This window comes from Rhinopithecus bieti, unplaced genomic scaffold (genome assembly GCF_001698545.2).
Source record: "Rhinopithecus bieti isolate Rb0 unplaced genomic scaffold, ASM169854v2 scaffold_32047, whole genome shotgun sequence".
Lineage (NCBI taxonomy): Eukaryota > Metazoa > Chordata > Mammalia > Primates > Cercopithecidae > Rhinopithecus > Rhinopithecus bieti.
The window spans coordinates 1,432,820-1,453,433 of NW_016814042.1; the positions used below are offsets into that span (position 1 = coordinate 1,432,820).

At 42.4% G+C, this 20,614-nt stretch overlaps 1 protein-coding gene across 1 annotated transcript in view; it reads right to left on the bottom strand.

Annotated features, from left to right (window-relative positions):
• Window positions 1-325: 325 nt before the first annotated feature.
• The window catches only part of KCNU1 (potassium calcium-activated channel subfamily U member 1), a 166,533-nt gene continuing 146,244 nt past the window's right edge, over window positions 326-20,614 (bottom strand). Inside the window, exons 23-27 of the mRNA XM_017849394.1 lie at window positions 17,445-17,519; window positions 13,777-13,916; window positions 5,281-5,475; window positions 3,409-3,521; window positions 326-936 (exon numbers count right to left, since the gene is read on the bottom strand). Coding sequence (XP_017704883.1) covers window positions 531-936; window positions 3,409-3,521; window positions 5,281-5,475; window positions 13,777-13,916; window positions 17,445-17,519 — 929 coding nt within the window. The 3' untranslated portion in view covers window positions 326-530. The remainder of the gene's footprint in view (window positions 937-3,408; window positions 3,522-5,280; window positions 5,476-13,776; window positions 13,917-17,444; window positions 17,520-20,614) is intronic.

Genomic DNA, 20,614 nt, shown 5'->3' on the forward strand with positions numbered 1-20,614 from the left:
TAATAATAAAATAAATAAAAAACTAATATTTCAAAAATCTTAAAAAAAATACAATGGAATAACAAAAAATATGATGGGGAGGGAAAGAGGGAAATATATACTAGTTTACTGTTTGCCTGTTCTGGGATAAAATAAAATGTACGATTCTTGATTGAAGGGTCTTTACTTCTTTCCTACGTCTGAGTAATTCTCATTTTTATCTTGATTACCTGTATTTCCTCATCTGGAGAATCCAGCAAGTACTGGAGGACTTCCTTAATGCTGCGCAAATTAACATATTTTCTACTCAAGGGAAACGGAGCAATGAACTTTCTTTACACAAGTATTGATCATATATTTCTTTATTTATCACACAAGATCTAGTGGGATTAGACTTTTGTCTCATCTAAAACAGTGTGGCCTTCATGAGGCACTAAGCAATGGGCAGAAAAATGACATGCTTCCATTTTTATTTTCTTTTTTCAAAGTTAGCATCTCGAGAGATGATTTGTAAGCAGCAAGTTAAGAGCACGTGAGGAATATGGGCAGGTCTATAGTGGCTCTGAATATGCAACGGGGTCCTCATCAGAACTCTCGTCTGAGGTTTTCTTTCTATTTTCTTTTGCATCGTCACCTAAAGGTTTCTGGGATGTTACAGAACTGTTTGTTCTACTCTGATTCCATGCTGTTTGCTTAGGAAAAGAGAGGGAGTTAGTTCTTGACTGGTAAGGATAGACTGGTGAATACCATGTCTCATCAACTGAATAAATGGTGGGAGGAAAATTTGTGTCTGACTGTGTCTCTGTTGTCCGTGATGCTTCATTTATAATTTCATATGACTTTTGCGATGAGAACTCTTCATTCCTTTTATAACAAGCAGTGCTGAAGGGTATGGCACAAAACACAAGATCTGAGGGCAGCAGCTTGAACTCATTGGCTGGCCGGGTGATCACAAACCTGTAAGACAAGTCAAAGATAAATGCTGAGCCTCTGCAGCTGGCCGGTGTAGTGACAGGCAGTGACCCAAATAAAGAGGTCATTTGGCTGGGCCCAAAGAGGAAACGTTTTTGTTTTGCTTTGCTTCATGGGTTTCTGATTAACAGTAAATATCTATTTAGTACTTACTCCTGTAGCACAGTGCAAGAGGAGAGGTTCTAGAGTAGGAATGAGGGGGCTGGCTTTCATCCCTGCCTCTGAACCCAACCACTTCTGACTCTGGGCATGGTGTCCTCCTTCTCTGGGCCTTGCTGCACTCATCATTTGTTCCAGTGGGAAGAGGGGGAAGACTGTGGTTTGGACTGATTGACGTCTAATGGCCTTAAAAACAGGTCTATTTGCTTTTAAAAGACACTATACTCATGAATTCAGCTGGCACAATATTGACCTCGTAGCCAAGCTTTATCAACAGAAAGATGACATATATTTCAGGTATTTTCATCCTGACTTAGACCTACTCTAACCTAATGCTTATGCCACCAACTTTCACACAGAATGTAGCCTGGCCAATGGAGAAAAGCATTAGAAAAAACAGTTTCATTTGAAACCTGACTGGCAAGCAAATAGCGAACGTCAATGAACCCTAAAGAATACCCAGAAGCCTTAACACAGCATCAGGTCCACAGCAAATGCCCAAAAATGTGAGTTGAAGTAATGAGTGCAACAGTGCTTATGTGGGAACACTGAGGCAGGGTAGCCTTGTATGACTTGCATCCCGCATTGCCTCACTAGTGCCTCAAATGATCACCTCTTTCCTAGCATAGATCTCAAGGTACCACTGAACTTCCTTCACTGAATGACCTACCCACTTTTATCTTTCCCACTGAGTCCTCTGTAACCTCAATTCTATTCTTAAAAAAATATGCTGAACAAGAGCACATATTCTGTTTAAAACAAAAATATCAATTTTCTCCCTGAGGTCAAGTATTAATATAAGCTGTATATTTTCCCAGTTATCGTGTTGCAAGGGCTGTACAGAGGTGTTTGGGGGAGGGGTGGAGTTCAGGCAGAGAGGGAGAGAGAGAGCTATTTCCAGAACATCAGTCCTCCCCCATTGTCTTGGTGGTGGGTGCTATAAAGCTATGGCACCTTCCTTCCCCATCCATCAGAGTCATCTGTAGACCTCCACGCTTATTTTGTCATTTGGCACTTGACATGCTCTTCCTTTCAAACTTTAGTGCAGCTATCTTTTTACATGCCTGCAGTGTCTATGTGGTTTACAACTCCAGCATCCAGACACATTGCTATGACTTCCAGTACGCAATGATCTTTACCTCCAAACCACTTTCCTGGCCATGTCCTAGCTGTTTTAATTCCTAACATCGTTCCACTTCTAAAATGTTACATTTCAATAAATCATTGCTGACTACAACTTCTCATCATACTTTCTCTCTCACTCCCTTAACGCTGAGTACATCCACCTTTCAATGCATTGAGATTTCCAGTCTTTCTTCTTTCACTGTATGGTCTAGGATTTCTTCACAAATCCACAATAAGCCTCCTCTTCCACTCCTCTCAGCAGTTAATCTAAACATTGGCTCCTTTCTCAACTCCTGATAATATTTCTTCTATCTTTCTCTCAGCAATGACTATGCACTAAGAAATCCTAGTGCAAAATAAAAATTCCCATAAACACAGCCCTCACCTAGAGCTAGATCTGCCTTGGCATCTCTTCTTTTCCTCCTTTTCTTCTGTGGGCCAAAAAAATCATTGCTGTTATTTTCTATTCAAGACCGCTCCACTTTGAGTAATTTGGCTTCCTTCTCCTTTCTCCTGGAATAGGTTCCATCGATCTATTTCCACTCTATTCCTTTCAGTTTCTACTTCCCTACTGAATCCTGTCCATTCCCACTGTGAAGATCTTAGTCTGGGCATACATGATTGTGTTGTCTCTAGACTGTAACCTCTCCTTTCCCTTTCCCCTCCACATACATTTCTATCTTCCTTGGGGCTGTCAGAATGGTCTTTAAACTGAAAGTCGAACATATCACCCCCATGATTTATATGTAAAAAGCACCATGGCTAGCAAAGTAGATCTCAATCAATATTTACCCAATGAGTCCAGCAGAAAACAAGTACATCTTTCAAATGTGGATAGTGGCGTTCAGCTTTAGAAAGTTGTACAGACATGGATGAGGAGTAAGTTACAAAATTGAAATGAGCTGATTTAAAATCTAGCTCCATATTTCAGTTTTCACTAGGGGACAGAGACTCCATTCTTCTTACATGGCCAATATTAATTGGACCCTAATTATTCAGGTCCCTCTTGTTTATACCCATTCCTCCTTATTCTTACATAGTTCTTTATTTCCCATGCACCCTTCCTTGCAACTATGGACCCTGAGCTCTGGAATTCTCTTTCACATTGAATAAAGTAGCTTTGGTTCTTATGCTTGAATGGGTGGATGGTGCTTTCTAATCTAGCACACTTCCCTTTTGTTTTCTGGGTTGAGCTCCTCTTCATCAATTATTCGGTATAAGCCAACACACAGGATTCCAAACAGATCTAGTGAGCCACAGAACAGTTGTCCAAAGGTGTTTCTTGGCTGGGGAGAGAAGAGACAAAAATATGTCTGCTGGGCACTTTGATCAAGCAATTATAAGCACTCACTGGAGTGTCGTTTGCTTTACCTGGTAGTAGAAGCTTGGAAAGTCGTTTCCCAATATCTTTGTGGCAGCACTGCCAGATGGATAGGTAATTAAGAGAATGATTAGTTCTGAAACTCTAATCCCAGCGATTGTTTTTATCATTCTGGCTCTTTCAAGAGCTTCTGGTGGGTGTGGTGTGACATGCTGTTGTGCTTGTCCTTATTACCATTGCCATTCTGGTAACCACTATGAATTAACAATGAGCCACGGATTGGAAAATGGAGCTTTTGAGATACATAATGAGTTGGGATGTTAAATGACCTCTTGAGAGTCATCTTATCCTACTGTAAAACAGATCACAGTCCCAAATACTCATCTGGACCTTATTCTCAGGCTATACCCAACAAGATCATTATGAATAGACAACAATTTCAAGCCCCTGCAGCAGTAAACGGGCTCAGCAAGGTCAAAAGAGATCAATCCATCCAGTTCTGTAATTCCTCAGGATAAAGAACAAAGGGAGGACATGGCATAAATGGAGAGAGGAGGGAGAGGAGTGGGGACAAGTCTACCGCCCTCTTTGATGCCAACAGGAAGTTGCTAGCAATAGTTTCCTGGGCTTATATACACTTACAAGTCCACCTGTAGGTGAGCAACCCAGGACTAAGGAAATGTAAAGGACCAGACTACATCAAGGGAACTTCTGGAATGTGGTTCACACCTGAAATGCTAATGCACAGAACATGGGTCTTGCCCCTTTTGGCAGCACACATCGACATGCACCAGGTATAGTGTTCTACCCAGGGGTTTTGCTAATGTCCTCTGAATCAACAAAAGATGTTTCCTTGGAAAAGCCTGCCCCTAGCAGTTAACACTGGACAACTGAATACAATGCCAATGAAAACCAAACCAGAAGGCACCACACAGATTTCTCATTTCTTGGCTAGACCCTACTGTGATTCCCAAATGCCTGGATGCCCTGTTGGAATTTTCCAGAATTATTATCTTCTCCCTTGCTGTAATCTACTGTTTACCAGCTCCCTTGGCTAAGAAAATGCAAGCATTTTCCACTGGATAGTGCAGCCAGATTCTTAGACCCACATACAGAAGTCTTCTGCCTGATTTCAGCTGACCTTATCAGATTTATTTAGCATTTTAAGTATGGGGAAAGTAGGCAGGCCCGGGGTCAAACTGCTGTAGCTGGGTCCCTGCTCTGACACTGATTGACAATGTGGTCTCTGGCAAGTCCTTGCTTCTCTGAGCTCCAGTTTCTTGATCTGTTAAACAGAATTAATAATAATGCCTACCATATAAATCCATGGACAGATTAAGTGGAAAAAATACTAAAAAAGACAAGCACAGAGAAAATACTCAATAAACATTAGCTGTTATAATTATTATGAATACCCTTGTCAAGGTACAAAGTTGCTAGGCCTCTCTGATGCTCCCTGTAGATTCGGGTTATTTATCTAGAAGATGGGGATAATAACAACTGCTTTATCTATCTCATTATTATTATAAAAAATAAATATATGAACACACTGTGATTTGTAAAATACTCTATGAATAATATAAACTTGTATTCTTTTTTTGTCATTTTTATTGTTATCATTACTATGCTGTGGGACATCTATGAACCCAAATATTCTGGACCATTTTCAGAAGCTCAGAGAGGAAAGGAAGTGAAAAACAGAATTCTGAGAAGAGTAGACTCACGTTAACGTCTGATAAAATGGTTTGGTGTAAGGACAGAAGCCCCAATTTACACCGGTTTCTTCCAGACAAGAGCGTCGTGCAGCTATCTGCCACACCATAGACTTTATCCTTATCTAAATGTTGTTCCAGCTGAGAACTTACTCCTCCTGTCACCAGCATCTGAAGCAATTCCAGGACATGATAATTGTAGAAGGCCTGGAAAACAAGGACAAGCCACATACAAAGTCAGAAGAGCCAATATGTGAACTGCCGAGGGGTATAGGCTTGGAGATTTACCGGGCATTGCTGTTTAACATGGATCTGATGGTGTAGAACAGTGTTTCTCATTATCATTATCTAATGCAGCTGAAGGATGGCAGTTTGGGTACTGTGCTAGGTTAGGCCAAGTGCAGAGAAAACAATACTGACCCAGTTCCTGTTCCTTGGAGATTACACTGCAGATGAAGAAGAAATTGGATAATGATACTGACACCAGGGATTCCCCTCTTCCCAAAATGACCAGAGGAGGTATATATGTCAGCCCACAGATACCCTAATCATCATCAATGTATATTTAAAAATACATATATTTACTGAGACATTCTGTAGATTTTCCAGTGGGGAACTAATGATATTATTGTCATCTATACTTGAGCCTTCTGGATGTGAATTTACTTTTAATCCTGTTGTTTGTGACCTACTTAAGGACACATATCGACATAGGTCTTATTAGTATTTGGATTTCCCATAGCTCTCATTATACTTTAGAAATTATAGGTGTTTAATAATTAAATGGATAGGGTTTCAGAATCTTTGGCATCCAAATGAAACCAGAGGAAGACGTGGTAAACTTATTTTGAAATGAGCTTGAGTCTGAATAATCCCAGCCATTTTCATAAAGTCTCTTTCTCCAGGATTGCTACCACATTCAGTATGGATCAGGCATTAGCATACATGGAAAAGTCATTGGAATATATTACCCACTAGGCTTTATTTTTCATCCTTCATTTTATCTAAATTAGACTTTTGCTTTATTAAAAATGAGAATTTCTATTTATATGTATTATCTAAAGGCAATCATTTTGTTTTTATAATAAACATCAGGAATAACTTCAATTGTTATTCATTTACCATTTATTTTCTCTACTTTCAAAATCAGGGATCCATCTTCTGAAACCTGGATTATCATAGGAACCTCTTTACTTCTTGTTCTGCCTTGATTTTTCTTCTCATCTGCATCCCACGGTTTACAATGCTTCCACAGCAATTCCCAGAAACACAAATCAGATCATGACCTCCACCTCCTCAACCTTTTAGTATCCTGACATAAAACCAGGCCACCAGGCCCTCTGTCTCCACCGTGGCCTTCAAAACCTTCAGGATCTGATGCAGTCCTTTTTCCCAGGCTTATTTCCTCCATGACATGTTCCCTCTGGGGCACGCTAGTCTATCTACAGGTACTTAAGCCATTCTTTTACCGCTTCATGCCTTTGCTTTTGAACCTCTGGTTCATCAGCTTCACGACTCTTTTCTGGGTCTTCTAAGCAGAATGAAATTTCTCTTTCTTTGGGATTCCCTGGGCACTGGGTTTTACTTAATTTCATTCTTCTATATTTTACAGTTTTTTACAGTTAGTTGCTTCTATGAAACAAACCTGAGTTTGAATCTTGGACTGCCGTATTCCAGCTGGGTGCCTTTGGGCAATTCATGTGTTTTGTTTGTTTGTTTTTGTTTTTTGTTTGTTTGTTTGAGACAAGGTCTCACTCTGTTTGTTGTCTAGGCTAGAGTGCAGTGGCGTGATCTTGGCTCACTGCAACCTCTGCCACCTGGGTTCGAGCAATTCTCCTGCCTCAGCCTCCCAAGTAGCTGGGATTACAGGCATGCGCCACTATACCTAGCTAATTTTTTTTTGTATTTTTAGTAGAAACATGATTTTGCCATGTTGGTCATGCTGGTCTCAAACTCCTGACCTCAAGTGATCCACCTGTCTTGGCCTCCCAAAGTGCTGGGATTGCAAGCATGCGCTACTGTGTCTGGCTGATTGTTTTTTCAGCAACAGTTTTATAATCTCTAAAGCTGACATGGCAATACTTACCTTCTAGCATTGCTTGCAGGATTAAGTAAAATATAATGCACACATTGCTAAATTCTGTTTTCTTTATCATTGCTTCTTGTGTATCTGGATCATCTGAAGTGACATTAATGAGTGTAGATTTCTGGGATCCCAGATCTCCTGGATCAGAATATATGGACAGGAGTGGGAATCAGAATTTAAAGAGCACCCTGAGTGGTTCTGACACTGGTTGTCCTCAGCTCGGACTGAGCAATAATTCCTAAAGATGATGTGCTCCTTCAGAAGATAGGCTATGTCTATATAACACTCATATCCTCAGTAGTGCACTGAACAAGGCATGTGTTTGAAAGCTGTAAGAATATTGACTTCAACGGATAGGTAATTTTTAACAAATAAATATTGCTGGTAAAATGTAGACGTGATTGGGACAAGTTGACTTAAGGAATAATACAATCTATATGAATTAGAAGATAATAAAAATAACTTTTACAGTATTTTTTAGGTTAAAAGATGACTTCGCCCTAGTCCCCAGACTAAAGGAATTTCCTGAGTGATGTCTTCTTATGTTTCTTGTTTCTTCTTTGCTACATCCCACTACCACCTGGGAGGGTGCTTATGGAATAAAGTCCCCGACATCCGGGGGGGCGGGGGAGTAGTGGAGGACATAAATTCAGGTTGAACCACAATCCGTTTAAGAACATGTGGCCATAGTGTAGAGTGATCAAACATAATGCGTTAGAATAATTCTCCACTGATTGAAGAAAAGGCATAAATTCTAGGGTTATCCTGGTGTCAATAACTCTAGGGAAACATGTGCTTTACATATTTAACTGAGAGAGGCTTAGCTTTTGAATATATCATTTCTTCAGCTCTGACACCAAAAGGATTATAATTCTATACTGAGAAAAACAATGGGATTTACATGTCACCCATATTCTGTGAGCTCATCTCCTATTCTTATTATTTGGGGTTTCTGGCACAGACCTTCCTCAATATCTCTTTCTATCTTCCCTTCCCTTCTCCTCCCTCCTCCCTTCCTTCCTCCCTGCCTCCCTCCCTTCCTTCCTTCTTTCCTCTCTCCCTTCCTCCTTCCCTCCTTCCCTCCCTTTCTCCTTCCCTCCTTCCCTCCCTCCCTCCCTCCCTCTAGTTCTCACTCCCCCTCTTGTTCTCTCTCCATCCCTCTTGTCTTTCACAAGAAAATCCACAAGTTCAAGGGCACTTGAAATATCTCAGACCTTCAAATTTCGCCAATGTTTCTAATATCATCTTGTTTACTGGAACCTGGACTTTCAATGTTAGAAAATGTTGATGCCCATAATGTTGTAACTTTTAGCTACCATGAATGCTGTGGTCCCTGTCATAACCTAGAATATTACCTAATGGTGTAGATGCTAACATCCTAGCCAAATGCTGCTTTTCATTCTGAGAATTCTCAAAGACCTTAAGATCAAACATTCTTCAGGAAATAACTTCTAATCTAAGAGTGAGATTATAAGGTAGGAAAATTGCAACTAACAAGCCAAGTGACCTTAAGAATGTCATATAATTTGTGTAGGCTTCAATTTCCTTACAAGTAAAGGAAAGTGCTCCCCAAGTTCACATCTAGTTTTGAAAGTCTTTGATTGTAGAACCAGATAGGAGTCCCACATATGGGCCTGGCTGCCTCACCATATTTGAATTTTTATAGCCTTGAACTGATAGAGGATTAAAAGCAAATCTGAATTACATCCTATAGGCATATTTCTTCAGCTAGTCAGGAGTTTAGGGTAGTATACCAGGGGTACTTGAAGTCATTCTAATGTCAACTGTATCAGAAGGTTGCAGAGAAAAATCCATCATTTTACATTAAAAAAACTAGCACAGGTCTATCAAGGGATAGAATTTTTTAAATTGCATGAAAATTTAAACAAAACCTTAGTATTTCTAAGCAGTGACAAGTTCACAGCACATGACTGTGGGCTTTGTGGCCTTCTTGGGATTCGCACATTTATTCTTGGTGTTTATTAGGGGCAGTGGAGAGAGAAAGGTGGAACAGCACTATGGAGGTGTCTGAGTACACATGGGAAGGAAGAGGGCCCTTAATATCCGGTTGAAAATACAGTTCACCGGGATTGAAGTAATGGCTGGTGTTCTCATCTTGTTTCATAAACTGCTGAAGCATTAGCAGATACATTCAGGGAGCCTGTCCTGAATGCATCTGCTCTTAGCCTTGACCTTCTGTGTAGTATGGGCATCATGGAAACCAACGTTGGGAGTCTAATTGTAACCTCTGTAACCTCTATGTTGCAATGGGACACAGATCTCTTGGTGCATTAAGCTGGGCTGCAGGTTGGAAGTGTCAAACCCAGAATACAGTCTTTGTGGAGGGATATTATGGATAAAAGGGACATGCAAAATGGGGCAAAATGACTGACTCCTGCCTCCCACACCAGACTTCTGGCTGGAAATTGGAAAACTGTCTCAGAATAGAAGAGAATAGGATTCTGTTTACGTTATGCCTCTCTGTTGGTCCTGCATCCTAACTTCAAGGGAATGAGTTCCAAAATCTTCTTAACAACAGACGTCTCTTGTGCAATTGAATCTTATGCAGGCACCTCTAATATACCACAGATGAAAGTGGAGTTGCTCTGATGGAGGGGAGAGGTGTGGGTGGGCAAGGCAGGGTGGGCACATCTCCTTCTTTCTGAACAGAGCATTGTCAGGGAAGGAGCCCTCTAACCTAAACTTGAAAATCCCTGTGTTGCAAGGACACTGATCATTACAGAACTAGATCTCTGGAGGGGCAGTTGATTGTGGCAGTGAGGAATGACTCTGGGATCACATACACTTGAATCTGAAAACCAACTCGTTACTTGTAAATGATGCAGCCTTTGGCAGATTATTTACTTAGCTAAGCTTCCATATTTGACAGGAGAATTAAACCAGGTAATGGAGGTAATGCATTTAGTGAACTCCTTGGCTCTGGGTAAGTGCTTGAAAGATGTTACTCTTCTTAAGATCAATAGCTATTGTTCTTGATATTATCTCAACAAGAAAACTCATCAAAATAAACTGCCTAGAGACCTATATAGAAAAGGTATGATCTGGGGAGGAGAACTGTGGTCATCAGCAATGTCTGCCTTGGGGGTCTGTGGAGGTCATAGCTCCAGGACCCACAACTGCCTTTCTAAGTTAATGGGGAGATCGAGGTCATTGCCTTCCTATCAACCCTCCGCCAGGAGATGCTCCAGCACATACAGAGAATAAATGAAGTATTTGAGAATGTATTCAGGAGCCACTGTAGTGACTCCAGATGTTGTTACTGGAAGGTGTTAAACGTTCTCTTCCTCTCCGAGGGTATTTCCATGTGACCAGGTGGTAAGATCCAGAGTCCACCCAAGATCAAATGGTCCCCGGAATAAAGGAGACAATGAGATTGGAGGCTCAGTCTTGATCCTTGGGTCTTTCTTTGGTGATGGGAAGCCACCCCCACACTGAGAAGGGCACATAGAACCAGTAGAATCAGGTGCAGAGAGAAGGGAAACAAGAGAAGGAAAACAAAAATAATCAGCATTCACAATTATTTTCAATGGCCTAGTTCAGCTCATCATTAAATAATGTTACAGTGTGTTCATTTTGCTGTGGCGTACATCATTAAAGATTCAAGAGCTGGGGCAGAAAACTGCTAGGTAGAGATTTAGAGGTTCAAGATTCAGTTGGCAGCCTTGACACAGAAGACACCTTCTTCCCTAATGCTTCATTGCCACCCCTGCCCAAATTCAGTTGAACAAATGTCAGTCCTAAAATAAGTACTTACCAAGAGTTCTGAAGGCAAAGCTGTTGATCCACTGTGTGTTGTGACCTCATGTGATGACTACAGTTTCATGTCACACTGTGTGGCCTTTATTCTCTATGTGGCACATTCTGTTTTCCAGCAAGAATCTTCCTCTTCCACCAAGTGAAGCCCATTGACCCAATATCTGAAGGCAGCCTGGGAAGAAGCTGCACTCTTTAGACCACCCAAGGCCAATGTCACGATCAGGTGCTGAGTGGTGGGAGGAATCAGGCTTGTGACCAAATCTGTATTCCTCATACTGGCTTGTGCTTGTGTGTTCATTTGTTGTTGTCCCTACTCTTCCAGCCCTTCCCTGTCCATTCCGCCCTTCCGACCAGCTCTAAATAGAATCTGTGGCCCTGTTTCTGTCTGCGTGAGCTGGTGGTGTTTAATTAAGTCTCAATTTTAATTTAAGGCATGAAGCTGCCTGACATCTAAGGATCTCTGAAGAGAACTGGGACCTGAAACCCATCTGAAATATATGTGCAGACAGGTCAAGTTCATCGAAAGTCACCTCCTGCCTGACACTCCAGTCATTAATTCCAGGCGAGTTAATTGACGTATCAGTGACAGACAGTGATATAACACTTTCTCTGACAGAGCCACCTTTAACACTTTCTCTGACAGAGCCACCTTCTCAGAAAAGTAACCTGACTTGACTTCCTCCAGTACCTCCCTGGCTCAGTGAAGGCTGAGCTGCTTAACTCTTTAGGACCCTTGCACTCTACTAATTTATTTAATGTTAAACTACCATTTAAGTGGTATTCTCTCTGTAAGAGCTTGATGGGGTGTATGAGACCCCTACCACGGCGTAGACAGGCAGAGTCCAGGGCAACACAATCTCATGCCAAATGGCACTGATGTCAGGAAGGGGATGGATATGGCCAGCCATGTTCCCTTAAATTTGCAAACTGTGCCTTGAGGCTTTCCTGAAATTCAGGTGTGATGCCTCTTCATGTGGACCTCCAGAAGACAGCAAGTTCATCAACTGTGCTCAGATTCTTCTGCATATAAGCATCTGCATATTGACATCCAGCCATTCTGCAGCTCTTCCCTTGAAAATCCTGAGTAGGAGGAGTGTGGGAGGCAGTGGGTTATGTGGCTTTCCTTTGGAAGCGTTCTTGCAAGTCATTCACCAATGGCTACACACCGATCTCATGAGTCTCAGTCAATCTGAAACTCCTTTAACACCCTGAGGTGTACTCTGTAGAAAGTAGAAAAGTTCCTCTTCAAAGCTCATCTTGGTTTAAAAATAAAATAATAGACACTAGGAATAATAGCTCCTTACTCTAAATCCTCCTATCAACTATTAGTTCTTACATTTTCCTCCAGTTAGTTGTTTTGGCTTACTCAGGCATACCTGGACAGACCCAGGCAAGTCTTAGCTCATAGTTTCTGTACCTCCTTATGTGGAAATGTTATTGCTTCCTTAAACCTGTCATAAGCAACTTCCTCTCCTTCTTCATTCTTCCTTGCACTTACCTATTTAGGAAAGTTTTAGGTTATTAGCAAATTGGGTATCAGTTTAAGACTATGATGATAGTTCTGGCCAATGAATGCAGGACACAGCAGTAAGGATGACCCAAATGCGTAAGGGATAAATATGTCTGCTTTTCCTTTGTTCAAGTGTGCTCTCACCATTGTTCCATCTGCCACTGAGCACCCTTTCTGCAGAAAGTAAAGATTGCCTTGCTGAGAGACCTTTTGTCTCCGTGTTGACTTTTCTTCATGGCACCGATTATCTATTTCTAACAGCTCCCACCTCACTGCTTCTGAATGCTGTGTTCTCTTCTCTCCCTTAGAGCTGGGCTCACCTGCCACCTTCTCAGCGTGTTATTGAATCTTGCAATTCCTTCCCCAAATTCCACATTTCCTATCTCACATCTCCTTAGCCCATGTAACTGGCATCCCTCTGTGTTACTTATTTATGATGCATATGCCAATACCCTCCACTCAGCAGACCCCATGTGGGTGAGGCTTTTGTCATTCTCAAGCTGCAGATTCCCCAGCACCCCCCCCCCCCCCAACAGTGCCCTGCACAGAGTAGGTGTTCAGTGGGCATTTGTAGGATGAATTAATTCCATCCGGGGGAAAAAATTTGCCAGGTGGCTAAAGAGGTGCTGAAAACTAAAGAACAACCATGTAGTCAACAACGCGCCCCATGAGAGGAGGAACATGGAGGGAGATTTGACTTAGCTTTGAATAAAACTCACCAGCAAAGGCCAGAGCTTCTTCCTTGAAACTCTGGATCCCTTTATGGCCAATTTCCACATGAGCTGTTGGGAGGATTTTAGAGAGAAGGGAAAGTAGTATCTCCTGAGCTCTGATCCCAAGGGGCCTGGTCTGCAGTGATGCCTTCGAAGCTGAGAGGCCGGCACTCACTTTTCCTGGCATCAGGGGTTCTGGCTCCAAGGGCCTCATGTTTTTAATCTTGAAAATGTGAAAATGTTGCTTCCCACACCAAGTAGTTATCAGAAAAGATAAATTAATGTATGGGAACAAGCTTGTTTTTGAAAATCAAAGAGAACTTAGAACTGAGAGGTGTTATCATCTACTCAGCTCTATGCCACCTGCTCACTTCTCTGCAGAGGGCTTGGTTTTGTTGGCTCCGTGGCTTAACTTTTCTTACCGTGGCCAGGAGAGAATCCAAGAAGCTGCCAGAAAAAACAGTGCCTGTAGAAAAGGCAGTGCTGAGATGCAGATTTGTTTCTTGGAGGGACCCTTCCAGTCCACCAAGCTGTTCAATAAAGTGAATGTTGGAAGGATTTTCTGCAAGGCAAGAGGCAAAAAGGAAAGACAATCAGATCAAGTTAAGAATATAAGAACTGCCATCCATGCAGGCCAAGGGGCAACCCCTTGATCAAAAGATCTGATGTCTTCTTTGGGGTCTCTGTTGGATCTACCCTTATTTCAGTACATTTTTTTCTTTCCTTTCCAAATATCTTCCTTTCCACAAAAGACATAGTTCAGTTGGGTACATTCACCATCAAGGGGACATTGTTGGAGCACAGGCTGTTTCTCAAGAAGTGTTCTGATTGTCATCCTCGTATAATTCATCTTTCAAACCAGGATATTTTGGGGGAGCAAAAGGGAGCATGCTCAAAAATTGCCCTGGTATCATAGGAACACATGGTCACCCGTCACTTAAGCCCAGTGCCTCTCAAAATTTAATGAACATATGAATCACTTGGAGATCTGGTTGCAATGCAGATTCTGATTCACTGGATCTAGGGTGAGGGCTGAAAGTCTACATGCCCAGCCAGCTCCCAGATGCTGCTGAGGTTGCTGATTCATGGATGGCACTCTGTGTGGCAAGGGCTTAGGGAATCATCCTAACTGAGGCCAGTATAGCAGTAGCCAAATTATCTATCAGCATGTCTGTAGTGGCCCCAGGCTCCAACTCAGACCCCTGTAGGCAGCTTCTGAGGTGAATACAGGCGTCATTGTGGTACGTGAGAGGAGAGGCACGTACCACACTGCCTTTGTTCCTAGACTCTTTTAAAAAAAATTTTTTTTGAGTAAGTCTCATTTCATCACCCAGGCTGCCCAATGGCACAATCACTGCAACCTCTGCCTCCCAGGTTCAAGCAATTATCATGCCTCAGCCTCCCAAGTAGCTGGAATTACAGGCATGTACCACGATGTCCAGCTAATTTTTGTATTTTTAGTAGAGACAGGGTTTCACCATGTTAGTCAGGCTGGTCTCAAACTCTTGACTTCAAATGATCCACCCACCTCAGCCTCCCAAAGTTTGTTTTAGACTCTTGCTTCAAGAATGTTTGTCTCAAGAACAGCATTGGAAGATAGAGATGATGTCTCCCACAGGAGGTAAGGGAAGGCATGCTTACTGCCTGTTATAAAAGACTCTGGTTTCCTGAGCTCAGGTTCCTATCCTAAAGAGCAATCCACTGTGGGTACAGGTGTTACTCTTCATGTCACCCAGTGGAAAGCAGGGCTTGGGCAACCAACACAAAAATGAGGATACTCTGGCTGCTGTTATTACTCTGAGTAATAAACTGATTGGTTTTGTTTTGTTTTGTTCTCTGATCCAGGAGTCTTATATCTTCTGCCAGCATCCATGAGACTGGGGTAGGTGCACCTGTTGGTTTGCAAATAGGATAGCCTTAGATTCTCCACAGTTCTTGACATTACAGTTCTTGAAATGACCAATCCAAACAAATATGCTGGACACACAACTCAGAATCCATTGCTTACTATGTCTGGATTATCCCCTAATGCCTTAAATTATTTCTCAGTATGTTTGGGGGAAGTGACATTAATGAATGAAGTGATATTAATGAATCATTTTCTTCTGAGAACAGCATTATTTTTATAAAAGATGAGCAAGGTATGACTAATATCAACCCACATCTCCTGTGCACTTCTGCGTTCCTCTTCTTGCATTGTGAACCCTCCACACACACACACACACACGCACACTCACAGGTGCGTGCGCACACACACACACAAATATCCCACGAGTCTTTGTCCAAATCCTGCTGTATCATCCTAAATTAGCGGCCTCAGCTTTCCTGGCCATTTCCTTCAGATGGCCATCCATTCTGTAACAAAGTGGTACAGAACATCAGACCTGCAGCTTCCATGTCAACATGACCATTTCCAGTCAGCTAGACAACAAGAACCTGGACAAGCTGGCAGGTGGGTTGTTAGGTTAACTTGATAAGGGCTACTTGGTGCCAGAAACAAAGCCTGTAAGTCCCCGGAGAGTGACCAGATGCACCTCTGGGTCAGTGAGAAACTGGCAGATTTCTTCCCAACAATTCTAACTTACACTCTTCTTTGATTTAATGCATTTGATGTATACAGTTGGTCCTCCATTTTCACAGGTTTTGCATTCAAGGATTCAATTTAACTGCAGATGGAAACCCATGGATACAGAGGGTTGACAGTACTATACCATTTTATATAAAGGATTTGAGCATCATGGATTTTTATGTCTGCACGAAGTAGGGCAAGGGGAGGAGTGGAGAGTGAGTGAGTTATGGAACCAATGCCTCACAGATACAAAGAACCAACTGTATACAGCTCAACAGTTAGAGATGGTTCAAAGGGGAGGAAAAAAGTAAAAAATAATTAAAAACTGCAGCAGACAGCTTCAAGGTGGTTCTAAATAGGCAGGCAGGTACTAGGATCCAGGGGTCTAGGATATTCAGAGCTGAACTGCAACAGCCTCTGCTCCATAAAACGGCCAGGAAAGCTAGGTAGCAATGAGGCAGTGACTCACCTCTCACCTTCTACACTGTCACTCCCAGCTCACGTGGTGGTGACACCTACTGATTCCTCTCTAAGTTCCCCCACTTTGCAGGACTAAGAGCTCTAGATGTTCATCTAATTTGGGATAAATCCCACTGGTTTTGGTAATCTTGCTCATAAAATGCCAATTATGCATTTTTCTGGTTAGTAAAATCAGGTCAAATCACAGCTAGGAGCAGCTTTTAGTGATCATCTCTGAATTGGTTCAATCTGCACTAATGGCACCATTCTCCTCTTGCCTGGGATTTTCTCCTTTTCCCTTCAACTCTACTCAGTAGCAAATCCCAATATGTCCCCTGGTGCCCCAGCAATGCACCTTACCAAATGCACTTGGTCACCCTTCCCTGCCTTCCCTCCCTTGTCTTCTATTCCCAGAGCTCCTTGTGCCTAGGGAAATTTTGTACAGGTGCTGGTGACAGATAACAGCATATTCTGTTAATTCTTCAAGAATTTTTTTTTTTTTATTTTATTTTATTTATTTATTTATTTTTTTTTTGCCTATTTTAGGAAAGTATCACTCAGGGCTGGGATTAAGGTGACGGGGGGAAATACAGGGGACACAAAATTTGGGTACACCAAGGGTGAGCACCTTCTCTAAGTCTGTACCCCACATGCTTCTCCTGCATTACACTGGCCCAGCGCTGGTGTCACTGCTGGAAAGGAAGGCATCTGACCTAAAGTCCTGTGATGGGTTTGACTAGTCAGTATGGGGAGATTCTTTCTAGCAGTCTTCAAATCCACGGCCCCTCCCTCTGAATAAGACTAAGCCAGTTGCTGCTCCCCCTCCCTCTCCTGGTAATTAGAAGAGTGGAAAAGGCAGATGTCATTTCTGAACCTTGACACCAGATATACTGACGTCCCCAGTTGAATCAAAGCCCAAATGTAACATCTGGGCAAGAACTTAAAGCTCTGAGCCCCATTCTGGTTCCTGAGTCCTTTGTGCATTCTAAAAAGATCCTTGGAACATCAGTTATATATCACAAAAATTTCTCCATTGAATTTTGCCCTCGAAACACCACTTACTCAGTTCTATAAGGATAGGGACTTTTCGGCAGTTTAGTTTCTCATTATGTCCATTTGTGTAACTTGCAGTCTCCTCTGCAAAGAAGAAAAGAGGTGATAAATGCAAGCACAATGCCTTACGAAACGTCAAAAATGTAGAAGAATATCATGTAACTTGGTGCTTTATCTTAGCAAAGTTACTTTCATGTGCAAATCCCAAATCCTTTACTATGTTTAGACAAAAAATTATTATGTGGGTCTCCTCAGCATCTCCTTTTGATAAATGTGGGGAGGAGAGTGTGTGTGTATGTGTGTGTGTGTGTGGGGGGTCTTTCTTTTCTCTTTTTTTTGCATTTTTTGAAATAGGGTCTTGCTCCATCACCAAGACTGAAGTACAGTGGTGCCATCAGAGTTCACTGTAGGTGCCAAATCCTGAACTCAAGTGATCCTGCTGCCCAGCCTCCTGAGGAGCTAGGACTTCTGGCACATGCCACCATACCCAGCTAATTTATTTTTATCTTTGCAGAGATAGGGTCTTGCTATGCTGCCCAGGCTGGTCTCAAACTCCCAGCCTCAACTAATCCTCCTTTCCTGGCTTCCTGAAGTGCTGGGATTACAGGTATGAGCCATCATGCCTGGCTATGTCTGTTCTTTCTAAATGGCACTTCAAATGACTTACAAAAAAGGCAAAGTTCTCCCAGTAGTTGCTTATTGATGTCACAATTAAGATATGCTTACTCTCCACTGAGTGGCTGTGCTAGGTAACAATTCAGTCAGGCAGTAGCTCAAACCACATCAATTTGCCTGTAGTATTTTAAGGAAACTGCAAATATATGGGTGGTGCTGTCCCCATGAGTGCTTTAGGACACATTATGAGTGGCTGTTGACTCCGGGCATTCTCTGCTTCTTTGAGCTCCTCCCTGGGCTGAGGCACTGCTTTTGTCTCTGCAGAACTGGCTGCCTGCCTGTCTCCATATGGAAGGCTGTGGGGTTTCCTAAAGACTGGGCTGGGATGTCACTCAGAACCCTTGACCTCTGTGCTCAGGTTGTAGACACGGTTCCCTCCTGTCTTCGGAGATAAGGCACTGCAGTAACCTCTGTGAGCTTCGACCCCAAAACAGGGATGCACAGCACTGGCCTGAAAGAGCTTTATCACACGGTGAGTTTCAAAAAGAAGTATGACATCAGAGGTTTAGTCTCCAACTTACAGTAAAAATGTAAGAGGAAAGAAACGGAATAGAAGGTTGGGTGCAGTGCCTCACACCTATAATCTCAACCCTTTGGGAGGCTGACACGTGAGGATCACTTGAGTCTAGGAGTTCAGGACAATCCTGAGCAACATAGAGAGACCTGTTTTCTAAAAAAATTTTTAAAAAAATCAGCTGGGTGTAGTGGTGCACAGCTGAAATCCCAGCTACGTAGGAGGCTGGGGTGAGAGGGCTGCTTGAGCCCAGGAGTTCAGAGCTTACAGTGAGCCATCATCGTGCTACTGCACTCCAACCTGGGCGACAGACTGAGAACCTATCTCAAAACAAAACAAAACAAAACAAAAAAAGCTTGGTGGGGAAAATGGGAAAATAGGGTGCCATTAAAAAAAAAAAGAAAAAGAAAGAAAAACACTATAATGGCATTGTAAGTTGTGCTTACAACTGTTGGTTACTTTCTTAAAGTTTTCTCAGAATGTAAGAGGAAAAAAATATTGTAAACCTTCAAGATCTACTTGTAATTAAGATTTCTTGCTGCTAAGAAGAGAGCGAAATCTTTGGAAGGTCCTTTGTTCCTTGAGTGGGGTCATTGGTAGGGGTAAGAAGTGGAATGAATGGAGGTGAGCTCTGCGCTTAGACCCCCTGAGAAACAGACAATGGGAAGATGACAGGGAATGGAGCCACTGAGGTGGAGACCAGGAAAAGGGGAAATCCAAAGAGAGGTTTGTTTCCAGAGGAAATGCTACGTACTACAATATTTCACACCTTTCCCATCTTGCTACTGAGATGGAAAAGAACCACTTCTTGTTAATGCAGAGTAGAGCTGAATATATTTCTGATTTCTAGTAAATTTCTGAGTAATGTATGTAGGATTAAAAACTGAAGCTCCTCATGAAGAACCCAAGACATTTGGTTTATGTCTAGAACCATCAGTGACCTCCAGAATTTCACAAAATTGTTCAGTTTTTGATGAGGAAATGGAAGCGCAGAGGGCTAACTGGATTCACACAGCTATTAAAGGGGAAGGTTTACACGGCTGGTTAGAGATCCTAATTCACTGATAATTCTTACTCTTGATGGGATCTAAATACCTGAAATTATTTTCCTTAAAAATACGTCTGAGATTTCTATAATGCAGGAAGATTTGAGGGAATTAAAGTTCTATTTTATTCTCAGATTAAGATGCCTTATCTGTTTCATGCACCCTCTTTCCCTTTTCCTCTCCCTTCTCTTCTCTTCCTTTCCCTCCTTTCCTTCCCTTTTTTCCTTTCTAATTTCGTTCCTTTCCTTTTATCCTTCCTTTCTTTCTCCCCTTCCTCATTCCCTCCCTCCCTCCCTCCCTTCCTTCATTTCTTCCTTTCCTTTCCCTTCCCTCTCCCTTTCCTTCCTTCCTTCCTTCCTTCCTTCCTTCCTTCCTTCCTTCCTTCCTTCCTTCCTTCTTTCCTTCTTTCCATTTATTCCCTCTTTCCTTTCCCTTCCCTTCTCTTTCCTTCCCTTCCCTCCCACCTTTCCTTCCTTCGTTCCTTCCCTCCCTCCCTCCATCCCTCCTTCCTTCCTTTCCTCTCCTCCTGTTCTTTTTTCTTTCTTCCCTTTCCCCCTTCTCCTTTCCTTTCTTTTGCCCTTCTTCCTTTCCTTCATTCTTTTCTTTTTCCTTTTTTCTTTTCCTCCTTCCTTTTTTCCTTCCTTAGTTCCTCTTCTTCCTTTCTCCTCTTTTCTTCCTCCTTCCCTTTCTTCCTTTATAAATATTTTAAGGTGGGGTGGAGCAAGATGGCCGAATAGGAACATCTCCAGTCTCCAACTCCCAGCGTGAGCGACACAGAAGACTGGTGATTTCTGCATTTTCAACTGAGGTACTGGGGTCATCTCACTAGGGAGTGCCGGACAATCGGTGCTGGTCAGCTGCTGCAGCCTGACCAGCGAGAGCTGAAGCAGGGCGAGGCATCGCCTCACCTGGAAAGGCAAGGGGGAAGGGGATCCGTTTTCCTA